Raw genomic sequence first — 17,497 nt, 5'->3', positions numbered from 1 at the left:
TTTATTAGATAGGATTATGAAGCTACAGGGTTTGTAAGTCCTGAAAGTTCTGTTAACAACTATGTCCTCTTTCCAAAGTCTTTTTCTCAGCATCCGATAATAATTTCCAAACAGTATTTTCCCAGATTGGAAGACTGTTGAATAATCCTGTCATTTTTCTTCCTATGCAGTTGGAGAATTTGATGCTGGATAAAGATGGCCACATAAAAATCACAGATTTCGGACTTTGCAAAGAGGGGATCACTGACACGGCCACCATGAAGACCTTCTGTGGGACCCCGGAGTACCTGGCGCCAGAGGTGGGCGGGGCTCCATTCAGACAGAAAGGGAACATTGACATAATGCTTGCACAGGAGACATTTCAGCATGAACAAAACTTGCAGTTCCTACTATTTTTACCTGAGTTGCAACATGAACCAAATCTATTTTTCTTCCACTGTTTAACATGATACTGTAGGGCGAGGATATTTTATAAACTTGATGAACATAAAGGTACTAACTATAGTAGAGTAAGTCCATTTTTAGTTGGCCATATACATTTCATTTTGTGAGTAAGCCTTTTTTGACTCATTCAGTAAAACTGAATAATTGAATGACTTTGAAAATATTCAGTTATATGAACCATTTGGATTTTCCTTAGAAACAAAGACACTGGTCATTTGGATTTGAGGTGCCGTGGGGTTTCATAATTATTAGAAAGTATTGCACTGGGAAAGTTTGAGAAATGACGGCATCTCCCACTGATGACCCCATGCAGAGGGTCCGGAAGACTTGCTTTCTTTGCTTGTCCACAGGCCTATGCTGTGTGTCTGCTGTGTCAGGGGCTGTTTCGGGGTGACGTGGCTACATGCCACAAAGGACAGTGCTCTCGGGGAACTCACTCCGGAATAGGATTGTGAACACTCATGCAAAACACATTCTTTTGTTTCTCGGGAGTTGAGTTTCCCTGCTATCTATCCCTTTGCCTGGGACGGTGTTGTCCCATTGTTAGAATAACAAAGTTAGCTGTGTCACTGTTAAGGAAAATCATTTCTGAAGAAGGTAAATACATCTCATTTTAAAAGCAGAGGATCAAAGAAACAAAGATACTGTTCTATATGACAGTGTCATCAACTGAAGAACAAAACCAGGAACATAATGTGAGAAGAGCCCAATTGTTTCCAAATAGAAAGTTTATAATTTCTAAGAAATTACCAATTTCTTTTTAAAGACAAGAAAAAGACTCTGTGTGTGTGTGTGTGTGTGTGTGTGTGTGTAAATTTTAATATTGCAGAAGTCTGGTTTTTAAAAGCAGTTTATATATCCATGGCTGTTACAAACTGACTCAATTAAAATCTTGCCCCTCATTTTTATTGGGGAGAATGATCATTGTAGTTACTGTTTGAGAATGATAAACCTTGAAGCAACTAACTTCTCATGCAGTTTTAATTCTTATATTTAAGGGTTTATTTTATCAAGTACCTACATGTTTGTTAAATCAGGGTAATTTTGAATGTGTTCACTCTTTTAAGAGCAAGCATCTGAGTTCTTCTGGTCTTGGATGTGAACCGTTTCACTAAGAACACTCATTCATCCACTAAGGAAATATTCATGAATATTCATTAGGTGTCATGCATTATGTTAGGTGCTGGGAATACAAAGATGGTAAGAAACGGTTTTTGTCCTCAAGTATCTTAGTGTTTACTAAGGCGATGAGCCATGGAGAAGAATGATTACTGTGCAAACAGTAACTGCTGTACTGGAGTTACGTAGGGTGTGGCGGGATTAAAGGAGAGACGGGTGAGCCTGCGCGGAGGGAGCAGGAAGAGAAGAGGCAGCAGGTGGATCGGGTAGGAATGCAGAGTTAGGCTGGGTCTCGTGAAGGAGGGAAAACCACTCTGGAATTGAGAGCAAGGCAACTCTGTCATCAGAAGGTCAGTTGGGGGGCTTGGCAAGAGCGGAAACGAGCTCTCGCCTTACTTGACATGGTGCCTGTCACCTTTTCGAACTCTGATGTTTCCAGAACTTCCCTTTGTTAATGCCCGCCTTTCTTTAAAAATTTTTTTATTGATTTCAGAAAGAGGGAGAGAGAGAGAAACATTGATGAGAGAGAAACATTGATCGGCTTCCTCCTGCATGCCCCCTACTGGGGATCGAGCCTGCAACCCAGGCATGGTGCCCTGACCAGGAATAGAACTGGTCCCCTCCCGGTGCATGGGCTGATGCTCAACCACTGAGCCACACGGGCCAGACTTTTCTTAATGGCGTGGAAGTCGGAGTTGTGTATCAGGCCTGGATGCCGTGTTGGGCACTGCTGCTCTCGGGAACAGCTCCCTGTCAGCGTTTCCCCTCCTCTTGCTGAAGACTCGTTTACGATACAGAGAGACCTGGCCGCGGCCCTCCAGCCTCCCCTTCCTGTACCTCCTACATTGTCTTATCTGCCGGAAATGCTTTGCTGTGTAAAGACAGGTGAAAGGCATTTAAAAGATGCTTCAAAAAGACTGTGAACAGTCAGCTCAACCCGGTTAATTGTGCTAGGTAGCAGATTCGTCACTGATTTTTAAGTAAACTTAAGTTTTAAATGAGCTTAAGTTTCTTCTGTGGCAAAGACCACCAGAAAAGATAAGTACTTTTCTGTGTAAAAATGCCATTTGTTGAAAAAGGAATATTTTTAAAATATTTGTTCTCTTAGGTCTTTTGATGAATTATAGATCTTTAGTGTTACAGGGTGGGGGAGGCTGGGAATAATGTATTTTTCAAGAGATTAAGTTACAGCTCAAAAAATGCACTTGCCTACATAGTTATAAATGAATGTGTGTTCGCTCTTACTGCCACTGGAAGGAAATAAACTTGACCTACCATACATTATGGACAATAATATATTTTGAGGGGAATTTGTTTTTGCAAACTCTACTCTTCACTTCTCGAAATGATAAAAAAAAAAAAATTAGAAATCACGCATCAAACCTTCCTGTTAAGGTTTATTATCCGAGTTGGCTCTCGCCGAATCCAAGCCACTTTATGCAGCGCTAATTATTTAGTCTCAGCTTTGCTCTTGAGTTAGCGGTACCTGATCAACTCTCCAACTGCAAAACAGTCTGAAAATCAAATGCGGCTCACATGCAAGACCCAACAAAATTAAAAGTGTTAAGTGCGTTTTGGCAGTTCACTTTTATTATGCCCAGTCCTCAAATGTACCGGCAGATAGTCATCTGCACGTTAGTTATTTTTCACGTGTTTATGCGATCACACAAAAAGTACACGCTAAAAGGAAGCAGATGGTGACAGATGGGGGAGGTTGAATAAGGTGGTTTTGGAAACCCAGAGAAATGCACTTCTGTAATAGTGTAAAAATAAAAATTATTTGATAATCAAGTCAGAACTAACAAAAAGATGGCAAAAAAAAAGGACTGGATTGTTGGGAAATGCTATTCAGAGAAAACATGTTTATAATTTTGTTTCATATCACAGAAAATATTTTTTCCAGTGGATGAAAATGTATTTTTGATGCCTTCTTAGATTTTTAAAACCTCATTTTTAGAGAACATCCACTTATTGTCATTGTATCCATTTTTCTTTTGAATCCTACTCTCTTTAATACATTTTATATAATCCAGATTTTGAAAATATCTGAAATAGACCAGAACATTTTGATACAAAGATTCACTCAAAGCCATTGTGGTGCTGTATAGATAATAGTACAAACGGAAATTAAATTCTGTATGGGGGATCTAAAACCAGAGATCAACAAAACTACTTCAGAATGAGTTGGGAGAAACATGTAAATTACAGGCAAAGGTCGTTGGTGGCATGGAGCGGTGCAGGCAGGGGGAGTAGTTGGAACCAAACTAGATTTAAAAGTATTGAATGGAGTTTTATTCACTTGTTTTAAATACAACAAGAATAAATGTAAAAGGTGCCATTTTATGGGCTCTTTCAGTACTATCGTTAGGAGGTCTTAAGAGAAATAAATGAGGCCCAAGTTATTTAACGTTTGCACGTTTCATCTGTAGGTAAACACAGTAGCTCACAGACTCACATTTTGCTTAGCCCCTGGACACAATCCTACTATTTCTACCAGATTGTGAAACTAAGTCTTAACACTTCCAAGGTTTCTGTGAAAATGAAAAGTGGTGTCGGTAGCCTTTCTAAAACGGTGTGCCTCCCTAATACTTCATTTCACTATGAAAAATCCATGAAACACCTGTCTCTTCAGGGATGTTGGAGAGCCTTCGCCTTCCGCGTGGTTCTGTGAAGGGCTCGTCACAGTGCGCGGGGCAGATGGAGTCGAGGTTCACGGCGGTTAGTTCAGGTGGAAGGTGTGTGCTTTGTAATCAGAATTCCTATGTAAGCACTTGTGTCATTTGTCCGGCTCACGCTTACACTGTTTCCGGATCATATTCAGAATCATCCCATTTTGTCCCCAAATTGGACACTTAAAAAAAAAGTAAATAAATATATATGTATATTTTTAATATATTTAAATATATATACAATAAAAATAAATACATTTATTTTAAAATATATATTTAAATATATATAAAATAAAAATATATTTTAAAAAATATATATTTAAATATATATAAAATATATATTTTTTAAATTGATTTCAGAAAAGAAGGGAGAGAGAGAGAAATATCAATGATGAGAGAGAATCATTGATCGGCTGCCTCCTGCACACCCCACACGGGATCAAGTCCTCAACCTGGGCATGTGCCCTGACCGGGAATCAAACTATGACCTCCTGGTTCATAGGTCAGTGCTCAACCACTGAGCCACGCTGGCTGGACCCAAATTGGACACTTTTAAAATATGAACCTAAATGATACTTTTTAGTTCAATGTTGATGTCTGTTAGTGTTTAGAAGCAGCAGCTTTTACTTGCCTAGCGATCTGAAAGTTCTATAGTATATTTTTCACTTGAAATTTTTTCAATGTTATGTGGTCTTTTGGATTTAATTTGCATTTAGCACTTTGGAATGGTTCCAGGTTAGCATAAAGTTTAATTTTAAATTATCCGAAGCATAAGAATGTGTACAAAGCTAATGCTAGCCGCTAACCTGCAGTGTTTGACAATGGTTAACCTGCAGTATTTGACAATGGCTATTTTTACTTGGGTCACAAAGCCCCCGTTTCTTAAAAATCCCATGATGTCTGATGCTTCCGGATGAAAAGGAAGCATACAAATCTCTGGGAAGATATGTGTAAGCATGATTTAGTCACCAGCATTGCATCCATCAAGGATGTTGCCTGTTCTGGCCACAGATTGCTTTTGTAGTCCCATGTTAGCTGCATGCAGGGAGAGTGTGCATGCGAGGAGGTAGCCAAGAAGCCACAGCATTCTGGGTCCCAGCGGGGGCAGTTACAATCTCTTAGGAATTGTTAGAGCAGTTGGACCATTATGAAGAAAATACCAAGAAACATGGAATTCTTAATTCTTATGAAATATATACTTCCCCCAAAGCTGCAGTATGTTTCAGAATCTGAATTAGGATATTTATAGGTCTTTTTTAAAAAAAAAAAAAAAAAGCAAATTCTTATGATGGGAAGGATTCCCATAAAAGAGAAAGTGTGTCAGCGTGTGTATATATAAAACACACACCTATCAGCTACCTGAAATGTATGGGTACCAGAAAAAAAATTTTGAATTAGCGGTAAATTGGTTCATCCAAGTTCACAGTTTACTTTCACAGCATAGGTGTGCAGACAGTGTGTTTAGACGTTTAATCCCTCCCCCTCCCATCTGTTCTGTCTGGGTTATTGTTGAGCAGTGAGCCACTCTGGGGCACACTTGGCCCCCTTATAATTGCTTGTCTAGGGTGCGTTGTGTGGCCTGGGCGAACACGCTCCAAGAGGTATCCCTTTCACCTCCAGTCAACCCTAATTGGTAAAAGGGTATTGGAATGAATATGTGTTTTTTTAAGTGTCCATTAGCCAAATAAATATTTACATTGGGAATTTCCATTGATGTATCATTTCAAAAGACACGGTGTATTCGTTAATTTGTTTAAATCAATAGCCATTCAAGAGCTATTTATTCTGAGTTTTTCAACTCACCTGGTTGTTCCAGAAATGAAAGTGCCTATGTCAAATGTTACCTAAAGCTGATCAGGTATCACCAGATTACTTCATAGTCCTTGGCACCTGCTGGCACCTCCTTGAGTCTCAGGCTTTGTTTTATCAGAAAGTGATGCAGGCTCTGGTCCTGGGCGAGCAAAGGATGCCTGTGTCCCGGGTTTGCGCTGTTTGGGTGGGGCTCCCATGGGACCTCCCGTCATTTTTTGTTTGTTTGTTGTTGTTTTTTAATATATTGGTATTGATTTCAGAGAGGAAGAGAGATGGGGAGAAAGAAACATCAGTGATGATGAGAGAGAACCATTGATCGGCTGCCTCCTGCATGCCCCCTACTGGGGGTCAGCCCACAACCTGGGCATGTGCCCTTGACCGGAATCTAACCCGGGAGCCTTCAGTCCGCAGACTGACCCTCTGTCCACTGAGCCAAACTGGCTAGGGCCTCCCATCGTTTGTTACCATTCACATTTCTGTGTGTTCCTGACCCTCTTGTGCTTTGTGTCTGTCTGGGCATTGTGTTCAATGCAGTTATAACGTAAAGGTCCATGTATGTCACAGAGCAATAGGGACCGAAGGCAATACCCGATGTCTAGGCCATGCTTACAACTGGCGTGTAGCTACATGTCAGCAACATTGACTTTATGGTAAAGAGACACTTTCTTTAAGAGAAGCCTTTTAGTGGGTTATTTACCTGGGAGCAGGTTCTGATCTGCATTTCTGCTTAAATTATGTGATGATGTGCGTTGTGCAGAGCTGAGGTGCACAGTGCCATTGCCCTCTGTTACCACCCAGCACGCCCTTGGTGTCCAATCTTCATGATGACCCGGAAGTAAATTAGCCTTTTTGCTGGGAAAAAAAAAAAATCATCAGAGGCAGCGAGAAGGAATGGCAACTCTCAGGTTAAAGAATATAAATTTTATATGTTTCTGTAATTTTGGAAAAAGAAGTGCTCTGAGTAAGGGAGAAAATTACCTTCTAGAAGTAATATAAAAGAGGCTGTGGCTTTTAAGTTCACTCTGGAATTTCTAGAGTTTTTCCAAATAATTGCGTTTTGAAATAATTTATATTTAAGGAGTGCGAAAGGAGAGTATGTAAATAATAACATGTTTTATATTATGCTAGTATATCCACGTGTAGAATATTGGAATCACTTTCATTTCTCGTCTGTTTCATCTCCCAGCTGTTTGGAGGTAGGAGTTGAACAGAAATATTTTTTTTTTAAACTTTTTTTAAAATATATTTTTTATTGATATTTTACAGAGAGGAAGGGAGAGGGATAGAGAGCTAGAAACATCGATGAGAGAGAAACATCGATCAGCTGCCTCCTGCACACCTCCCACTGGGGATGTGCCCGCAACCAAGGTACATGCCCTTGACCAGAATCGAACCCGGGACCCTTCAGTCTGCAGGCCGACGCTCTGTCCACTGAGCCAAACCGGTTTCAGCAGAAATATTTCTTTGTAATTGACAGCAAAGACTCTTAGATCTTAGGGTGGTTTCTCCTTAACATAGCTTAAGCTTATGTGTCAAAAGGGGATACATCACATCAGATTTGTTCAGTACAAAGTGATACCGCAGTTGTAGCATTACATCTATATATCAGTTAGAGCACATTATGTCCAACAGCAAACCACTTAGTTGGAGAATCAGTGTTCATTTTACAAACCTAAATAAAATGCACTTTATTTTATCAAACAGATTTTTGTACAATGCAGTTTTATTTTTTCAGATGCTTATTTCTCTTCAAAAAATAGCCCCCCCCCCTTTTATATATATATATATAATGTGCTCACTTTCCTTCTGGCCTCAAACCAGGTATTTAAACAAAAATAAAGGATTGCCAGTTTTGCCAGCTGGGGATGAGAACCCGGCTGGTGAAACGTGGGTTCGGGAGGCAGTTAATCCAGCTTTTATGCTTTTTATGGTTTTATGAAAAAAGAGGTTAAAAACCACATTTGGCTCGCTGCATGTGCCACTGTTTTGCTGGTGGGAATGCAGAGATTTTAAAATTTTTTGTTCTTAGGTAAAATCCTGAATCTATTTGCAAAAGGCCCACAAACAATACAATACATTCTACTAATCGGGCATGAGATCGATTCTTGAATAATCGAAAGTCACTGGTGTTGAAAAATTAGCTGTTAACAGCATTTCCTCTAAGTACACAGTAGAATGTCTCGCTTCTTTAGACTTTTTCTTGTTTTCTTATGTTCTCACATTACTCACCTCAAGCAAATAGATATTTGAAATATTTTGGGGCTAAAGATAAAAATGAGAATTTGTTGTTTTTCCTGAAAATTTTTGCTTAGCTGTGATTTCCAGAAGATTTTTGGAAAATGTAGGAGCTGGACTTGAGTTCTCTCTTGCCAGAGTTGTCCTAGGCTTCTTCAGCCACGGAACAGCGATACAGTCGAATTAAAAATCTTTTCTTAGCCCTTGAAAATACTAATATATCTTTAAGTAACACTTTCTTCTTGAAATTATACGCTCCATCTTTTTTTAAAAAATATATTTCATTGATTTTTTACAGAGAGGAATGGGGAGGGATAGAGAGTTAGAAACATCGATGAGAGAGAAACATCGAGCAGCTGCCTCCTGCACACCTCCCACTGGGGATGTGCCCGCAACCCAGGTACATGCCCTTGACTGGAATCGAACCTGGGACCTTTCAGTCCGCAGGCCGACGCTCTATCCACTGAGCCAAACCAGCTAGGGCACGCTCCATCTTGAAATACCCGGTGAGCCAAAGGGCCTTAACTGTCAACATGTCACATGGATTCCATGGAAGTATTGGTAAATTTTAATTAAAACTCACATCGGAGGCATCTTCACAGTGTACTTACTTACTTCAAACGGAGAAAGTTTAGAACAGGAGCACTACTTCGTTTCGTCTCGAATGCTCTTACGTAATCAGTTGTAAGATTTTTTTAATTGACAAATTTCATAGGCACGGTTTTCTTGATCTGTTTATCCCAGAGCTAAGAGGATCACAACAAGTAAGCTTTAAGATTATTCAAATATAATAATTTAAAATAAAATATTGAAAGTTGCAAATAAATGAAGAAAATTTCATTGAATGAGGAGCAAATCTAATAAAAATAAAAAAAAACATGATCAGAATTTTCCTGGGACAGCCCCAGCTGGTTTGGCTCAGTGGATAGAGCGTCCGGCTGCAGACTGAGGGTCCCTGGTTCAATACTGGTCGAGGGCACGTGCCCAGGTATGGGCTCAATCCCCAGTAGGGGGCGTGTAGGAGGTAGGCAATCAATGACTCTCTCTGTTCATTGATGTTTCTATCTCTCTCTCCTTCTTCCTTCCTCTCTGAAATCAATAAAAATATACTTTTAAAATTTTTTTACTGGGACAAATGTCAAGTTATCATGTTCCGATGCGAACAGGTTGCTCTAACAGAGCCTGATGCTTTCATATCATTTCTTACTAAATTAATTTTGCGTGTACTGTATTTTGCAAAACAAATTTAAGGCATAAGCCCTGGTGGATGTGGTTCAGTGGTTAGAGCATCAGCTGGCACACCCACGGATCTCAAGTTTGATTCCTGGTCAAAGGCATGTACCTGGGTTTCAGGTTCTCTTCCTGCCCCTGGTTTGGGTGCGTGCAGGAGGCAACCAGTCGATGTGTCTCTCTCACATCGATGTTTCTCTCTCTCTTCCCCTCCTTCCCTCCCACTCTGAAAAGCAATGGAAAAAATATCCTCATGTGAGGATAAACAAAAAAAAAGTTAGGGTATATGTTACACAGGTATTGAGTCCCTCATTTTGTGTGTGTTTAACAGAAATTGCCTTGGGGTACTTAAGCTTTGGATACTCAAGTTTATTAGCCCAAACGACAGATCTTCAGGTTCACATTGGCGGCTGCCTCACGGAGGGGCCTCCGAAGCTGTCCAACATTTTCCTGGCGGCCCTGCCCTGCGCGCTTCTCCATCACGTTTCCTGTTCTCTCCTGTCTTCCATGTTTGATCCGTGTCCCCTAGTTCTTCCCAAGCAGGAATGTGCAAGGCATGTTCCGTGCCCCCTAATCAGCATGGCTCAGCTCTACGCTGCTACTTAAAGGGCCCATTAGCGAACCAGACTGAACAGTTAAGTAAGCCTAAGAGAGAATACGCAAGCCTGCTGACGGTTTATCTGATCCTCAGCCCACTCACATACTCCTTCTCTTGGCATTGGTTGTCTGACATACCCCTGAGGTGTACACTGACCATCTCTGGGTGTATATCTAACCTTTCCAATAGTTGGTGTGATTGATATCTTTGTAGGACGCTTCATGTTCAAACGTCAAGATCTAAAAATTGCTTACCCAGGCTGTGAAAGTTAGGATTCCTTTTTCCGTGAAAATCTCATGTTTCATAAACAGTGCTTTAGAATTTAACGTGTGATCACTAATCTTTTCACTGGTCTCGCTCTCAGGTGTTAGAAGACAACGACTATGGCCGGGCCGTGGACTGGTGGGGCCTGGGGGTCGTCATGTATGAGATGATGTGCGGGCGGCTGCCTTTCTACAACCAGGACCACGAGAAGCTGTTTGAACTGATCCTGATGGAAGACATCAAATTTCCTCGCACACTCTCCTCAGATGCAAAATCACTGCTTTCAGGGCTCTTGATAAAGGATCCAAATAAACGGTAGGCCGCAAGCAACACCCAACGTGTCACTGATGAGTGTGGTTAGCAATCGTGATATGGAAATGAATGCAAATAGGACTCGCTCCAAGAAGCGATGTCTTTGGGTTAGACATCTTCCAACGGAGACGCGGGCTTATTTTTAACTGCAGGATACAGAACATTTAAAAACGTTTCCTCCACTTCTCCTCACTTGGGACTTTTCTGCAGATCTTACCAAGTCAGGGTTTGGGGAGTTTTATTGGCCTCTGATGAGCGGACTTCCTTCCTGGCCTGGTGCTCGCTGTGGCGGGTCTCTGATAGCTCTTCGTTGCCTTCAGTCCCCGGGCCTTTCTGTTTCTGCCGATTGGCCTGGCCGAAAGCATAGGCCTGTCCCTGCACTCTTCTCTCACCCAAACACATCTAACTGCGTCCTGCTTGTCATTTGAAGATACGCTTTCCATGCAGGGCCAGGAGGATTGATAGCAACAACAGAATATCTTTGTACACTTTGTATGTCTGTTTTCGTAGCTTTAGCTGGGACCTGAAGATCCTATAGCCCTTAAGGGGCTATGGTATTCCTTGCTCATATTTACATATTCATTTAGACATGCATTTTATAGGTCATATAGGAAATGACTATTACTTCTTAATGTCCCTTGAAATGTGTGTTTGTGTATATCTATGTATATAGCCATTCTTTCATCTGATATATATATGTGTGTGTGTGTGTCTGTGTGTGTATACATATATATATGCATATCAGTATTTTTCTGGAAATCTCTTAGATCTTCAGCATCCTGAGGTTAGCCCATTCCATACATTGTTGACTCTCTTATAACACCTCACATAATGTATTTTTACAATGTTCTGGTTATAGTTGATGCTCGATATGTATTTGTTGGTAGACTGAATTAAGGAATGAAGGAATAATGAATCCTAAAATGCGAGCTTTGTCTCCCTTAGAGATGGTCCCACCATTACACGCTTTTAGCTGTTAAATTGATGAGGAACATGATTTTACCTTCAGCAAAAAAAAAAAAAGCAAATATAATGAAAGAGGTGCCATCTTTTTGCTTTGTGCTGAGCCCATCAGAAGTGCATTTCATGACCCTGAGGTCATACCTCCCATTTGCAGAGTGATTTTCAGGGCATTTGTGTCTGTGGTGTCCCCCGCTGTCTCAGTCCCTGCGGAGCAGGACGGGCGGGTGTCATTCTCATTTCCATCCGGCCGAGGAGAAAGCAGAGGCCCAGAAAGGCTGGAGCGGCGTATCCAGGTCGCACAGAACATGCGTGTGGAAGAGGAGACGCCACGCGTCTTGGTGCCTCCTTGATACGTCTTACACAGGGTGGGCAAAACCAGGTCCGCCGTGTTTGTATGGAAAACAATACAGTAATTAGTGAGTAATAACACGAGAATCACTGTTTCCTGCACTCAGAACTGTAAGCCTACGTTTCCCCACCTTGTGGATCTTATTATCAATACATCAATTTGGTTCAGGTTCTGAAATATATTCCATTTAATGTGAAAATTTCACAGCGGAACAGGTGCACTTGATGCTAGGTAATCATTGAAAAGAGTTAGGATTTCCTTTTGGTACTTGATTTGGGACCTAACATTTGGTTAGGGTCAAGAGCAGTGAATTATACCCCATCCTTTCCACCTCCTCCAGGTGACTCTGGCCCCCTCTATCCGTGGCCGGTAGAACAGAATCGTGCTGTCTGTGTCTATGTCTCACTCCTTTTTACTGTCATCCTTCCCCCACCCCACCCCATGGAAAGCACATAGCAGGTACTGAGTAATTATTCCATGAATATGAGGTAAATGTAGAATGATAGTGGCCGGTAAGTAGGACAACTCTTGGAGGTTTGTGCCCCCAGAGGTTGGCACTGCCTAAAGAGAAGGTGTGTTTTCGATTATCTGCTATTTCCTTTTACAGTGGCTGTACCAAGCCCCTCCATGCCGCAGTAAAATACTGGGAGTGCAAGGATGAACCGAGTACCCTCCGCTCTGGGTGTTCACGGAATAATTGGGGCACAAAACATAATATATTCACAGATGCTCATGTTACACTATGAACTAGTTGCTTTTGAAATGATTAGCCTTGTCTGGGGGGTTGGGAGCCTTGAGCTGGCTCAGAAGGAGTTGGGGTTTGGACGGGGGTTCCTGCCGAGCAATGCACATAGAAAGAACAGCTGGAATCGCCAGTGACCATGGCATTGGAGAGGTTCAGTGACTACTCGCAGTGTAGAATGCGAGTTGGGTAACATGGGGCGACGAAGCTGACATGTTAGATTGGAAGGACCTTATGTTTCTTAGAAAATGTTTAATCTTTATTCAGAAGAGGATGAGATGCCACTGAACTGTTAAAGGGTCCTAACCCGATCTGTGTTATGAGAAGGTGACTCGGGCAGCTGTCCGGGGTGGGTGAGAACAGTGAGGGCCGGGGGCAGGGAGGCAGAGCAGGTGAGATAGGGTTCGGAGGGTCCAGATAAGGGGGGCCCTTCCTGCAGCAGAGGTCACGGGGCGAGAAGTAGAACTTTGTGATGATGACAGAGAGACTCGAGGGCGTGGAACAAGTGGGGGACACTCGGCTCTCCAGCCTGGCGGCTGGTCTGGAGAACAGACTGGTATGAAGAGATGATGTACAGGCAAAGAGAAAACGGATTCTTCCCAGTCCTGCATTTCGTATACCTGATAATAACCAGGATTCACTAGGATGGCACAATTGGTTGTTTTCCTCAACCTGTTTGTTTTCTTCTGACCCTGTGGTAAGTGGGAGATGGCATATGCCAGCTCAAAGAGCCAGTTGTTAAATTTTAAGGATTGTGTGAGCTGGTTGTCCAATACAGTCATTATTAAACGCTAAGTTATACAGCCCAGCTGGCGTGGCTCAGTGGTGAGTGTCGACCTATAAACCAGGAGGCCACATGCTCGGGTTGCGGGCTTGATCCCAGGTGTGGGCCGTGCAGGAGGCAGCCGATAGATGATTCTTTCTCATCATCGATGTTTCTATCTCAATCTCTCCCTTCCTCTCTGAAATCAATTAAAAAATATTAAAAACTAAGTTATATAAATTTATAAATTAATATTAATGTCAAAGGTAATAAATACTCAAAACTCATCTCTCCGTAATAATTTTGTTACATTTTACTGTTGGCCCTGGTGGGAGTATTTACATCACCAGAATTGGCAAACACTCGAAGTCAAGGCTTGATTGATTGTTCTGTTGATTATTTAGACTAGAGGCTTCCTGAAATGATTTTGGCTTATAGAATTGACAGTGATAACAGCTACCATTTGCTATGCTAGTTACTTATTTCCAATCCTTGTAATAACCCACCAGGCTGGGATTATTACCCCCATTCTACCGATGAGTAAACTGAGATTAAGCAAGGTTTTCATTGTCACACGTCCCGTAAGTTCCAGAGCTGGTTGCCCGGTCCCGGTGTATCTCCAAAGCCCGTGCTCTTTTCAGACACCACCGGGTCCCGAGGTGAGTTCCTGTTCATAGCATAATCGGGAAATGAGGTCTCACACCAGGAGATTTTTATTTTTAAGGCTATTCACCACAAGAGCCACTCACCACACAGAAAATTACATTTCACAAAAGCTTGTGTTATGCATTGGCTTATGCAGATGTCCGTGCTCATTGAATTTTATTCCTGTCTGCGTAGCCTTGGCGGAGGACCAGATGATTCAAAAGAAATTATGAGACACAGTTTCTTCTCTGGAGTAAACTGGCAAGACGTATATGATAAAAAGGTAGGTCATCTTCGTGCTGCGGTGTCTGTCTGTTTTGGCTAAAATGAATTTGCATCCAAAAAAAATGTAAGTGAATCAGATTTAATAATAGCATGGTAGTTTTCATTTTTAGCCTATCATTTAATTGAATATTGAACTTCTTAGCACACAGTCTTATTGATAATTTTGACTCCCGAAACACATCTTGAAATTCTACTCAGTGTGGTGAAACGGTTGATTTTTCTTCAGCAATTCTCTTCCTTCCTTGGAGATTCAGGTTTCTTTCTGATATTATTGCCCTTTAGCCAAAAAATTTCCATGATCATTTTTTTTTAAATAATTTTTATTGATTTCAGAGAGGAAGGGGGAGAGAGAGAGAAACATCAATTATGAGAGCGAATCATCGATCAGCTGCCTCCTGCACGCCCCGCACTGGGGATTGAGCCCCCAACCATGGCATGTGCCCCAACCAGGAATCAAACCGTGACCTCCTGGTTCATAGGTCGATGCTCAACCACTGAGCCACACCGGCCGGGCTCCATGATCATTTCTTATAGTCCAAGTCGGTTGGAGAGGAACTTGTTTTCTTTTATATAATGATGTCTTTATTTTGGCTTCATTCTTCAAGCATATTATCACCAAGTACAAAATTGTGAGTTGATAGTTTAGTGAATGCATATTCAATTATTTGTTCCCTTATAAATTATGTGTTATATTTCACTTGCTGCTTTCAAGATATTTTTGTTTGTGTGGGCCTTAGAATATGCCAATTTGACTAGTCTGAACTACATTTCCCAGAATTCCCTTTTGCTAACGAGATTCTTGTGGCAGGTACCAAAACAGAAGTGAAGCAGTAGCTCCTCATGTTGTTGCTTGTCTGCCCGCTCACCTCGTTGGCCTGAGAGGAGGTCAGGCCTCGGGGCTCCATCTCCCCCGGATCCTCTCTCAGTTTTGCCCTCTCCTGGGCCAGGGTGTGAGTTCAGCTCCATGACAAAGCCCTCGTTCTGGGGGATATCCACACTGTGAAAGTCAGAGCTGATAAGAAAGGGCATGGGTTTTCGCCTGTCCTCGTGGACTCCGACCCTTGCTCTTTTGGGTTCCACTTTGTTCTTCTCCTGCTTTACATGCATCTTCTCTTCCCACCGTCCTGTCCAGTGGATGCCAGGCTCTGGCATTCAATGTGAAGACAGCAGCCGTACAGAGAGTATATGAACAGCTCCTACAGTTGAGTAAATTCAGATCCCCATAATACATTCACAGTGGGGAGCACACATACACACACACACACACACACACACACACACACAGTACTGCTTCCTACCTACTAACAAACGTCAAAAATACATAACGCAGAAAATAATAAAACTACAAGGAAAAATAGACAAGTCTGCAGTTAGAGTTGGACATTTCAATACCAATCTCCACTTAATTGATAGAAGTAGAGAGGAAAACATTAGTTTATAGAAGACTTTAGCAGTACTATCTACCAACTTAATCTAATTGACATTTATAGAACCCTACTCAACAAAAGAAGTATGCTTATTCTTTTCAGAGTTATGTAGAACACCTAGCATGAGATACCATATTTTGGGCAAAACAACCCAAACTTTTTAAAAATTTTAAAAATTACATGTTTTTATTGATTTCAGAGAGGAAGGGAGAGGGAGAGAGATGGAAACATCAGGGATGAGAGAGAGTCATTGATCAGCTGCCTCCTGCAGGCCCCTCCCTGGGGATTGAGCCCACCAACCAGGCATGTGCCCTGACTGGGAATCGAACCATGACCTCCCGGTTCATAGATCGATGCTCAACCACTGAGCCATGCTGGCTAGGCAACCCTGTCATTTTTAAAAGATTCAAATAATTTAAGTCATGTGCTCTTTGGATGAAACGGAATTGACTTACAAATCAAAACAGAAAGATAGATGGAAAATCCCCAAGTATGTGGAAACGTAATACAAGTTTAAATAATTCATGGGTTACAGAAGAGCCAAAAAGGAAATGTGGCTCAGCATTGAGTTCCTTGCACTCACCAGTCCGTTACCTGCTCCTCAGTTGTATCCTAAAATTAATTTCCTTCCGTTGAAATCTGTTCACCGGTGCTTTTTCTTTCTTTGTACAGCTTGTACCTCCTTTTAAGCCTCAAGTAACATCTGAGACAGATACCAGATATTTTGATGAAGAATTTACAGCTCAGACTATTACAATAACACCACCTGAAAAATGTAAGTAAATCTTGTAGGCGATTCATAACACTCTGATATAACAGAAGAAAAAAAGTCTTTTTTTTATTAGATACTAGAGTAGAGACCCGGTGCATGACATTCGTGCACTCGGTGGAGGTGGGGGTCCCTCAGCCTGGCCTGCACCCTCTCACAGTCCAGAACCCCTTGGGGGATGTCCACCTGCTGGCTTAGGCCCTCTCCCCACACGATGTCAGCCGGCGGGCGGACATCCCGGAGGGGTCCTTAGCGCTGCCGCGGAGGCGGGAGAGGCTCCTGCTACCGCTGCTGTGCTCGCCAGCCGTGAGCCTGGCTTCTGGCTGAGCGGCACTCCCCCTGAGGGAGCGCACTGACCACCAGAGGGCAGCTCCTGCATTGAGCGTCTGCCCCCTAGTGGTCAGTGCACGTCATAGCGACCAGTCGTTCCACCGTTTGGTCAATTTGCATATTAGCCTTTTATTATGTAGGATTTCCAAGATTGAATTCCAGTGACATTCCATTTAAGAATGGGATTGTTCCCAGTGTGGAGAAATGAAGTCAGGTAGCTGAGGGAAAAGTGTTTTCATGTGGGGAAGACTACAGAGGGGGAATGTGGACTGAGAATCACAGGCTACATTATAGACCAGTCAGCCCTCCTTACTGCTCTCCAGTAGCTTCTTCTGACTCACCTGGAAGGAATCTGACGTAGAGACTTCCCTTGACCCCATTTGCAGACTTCCTGCAGAATTGTCCCGATTCTGCTCTCCCACTTACTCGTTCCAAACTGCATTTTTAGTTGAATTGTTCTGTTTTTACTTCGCTTTGTCTTGAGCAAGAGCATCTGTGAAGACATAATCTAGTTGGCTAGTAATCTTCGGTGCCTAGAAAT

At 42.1% G+C, this 17,497-nt stretch overlaps 1 protein-coding gene across 9 annotated transcripts in view; it reads left to right on the top strand.

The window, feature by feature from the left end:
* The window catches only part of AKT3 (AKT serine/threonine kinase 3), a 230,038-nt gene that overhangs the window by 188,787 nt on the left and 23,754 nt on the right, over positions 1-17,497 (top strand). For all 9 annotated transcript variants that reach the window (XM_080651009.1, XM_080651010.1, XM_080651011.1 and 6 more), the window contains 4 exons: positions 171-299; positions 10,472-10,686; positions 14,341-14,428; positions 16,530-16,632. In XM_080651009.1, the coding sequence (XP_080507135.1) occupies positions 171-299; positions 10,472-10,686; positions 14,341-14,428; positions 16,530-16,632 (535 nt within the window). The remainder of the gene's footprint in view (positions 1-170; positions 300-10,471; positions 10,687-14,340; positions 14,429-16,529; positions 16,633-17,497) is intronic.

Source organism: Plecotus auritus (genome assembly GCF_963455305.1).
Source record: "Plecotus auritus genome assembly, chromosome: 14".
Taxonomy (NCBI): Eukaryota; Metazoa; Chordata; class Mammalia; order Chiroptera; family Vespertilionidae; genus Plecotus; species Plecotus auritus.
The sequence above is the reverse complement of the archived record's forward strand: the minus strand, read 5'-3'. Positions and strand labels throughout refer to the sequence as shown.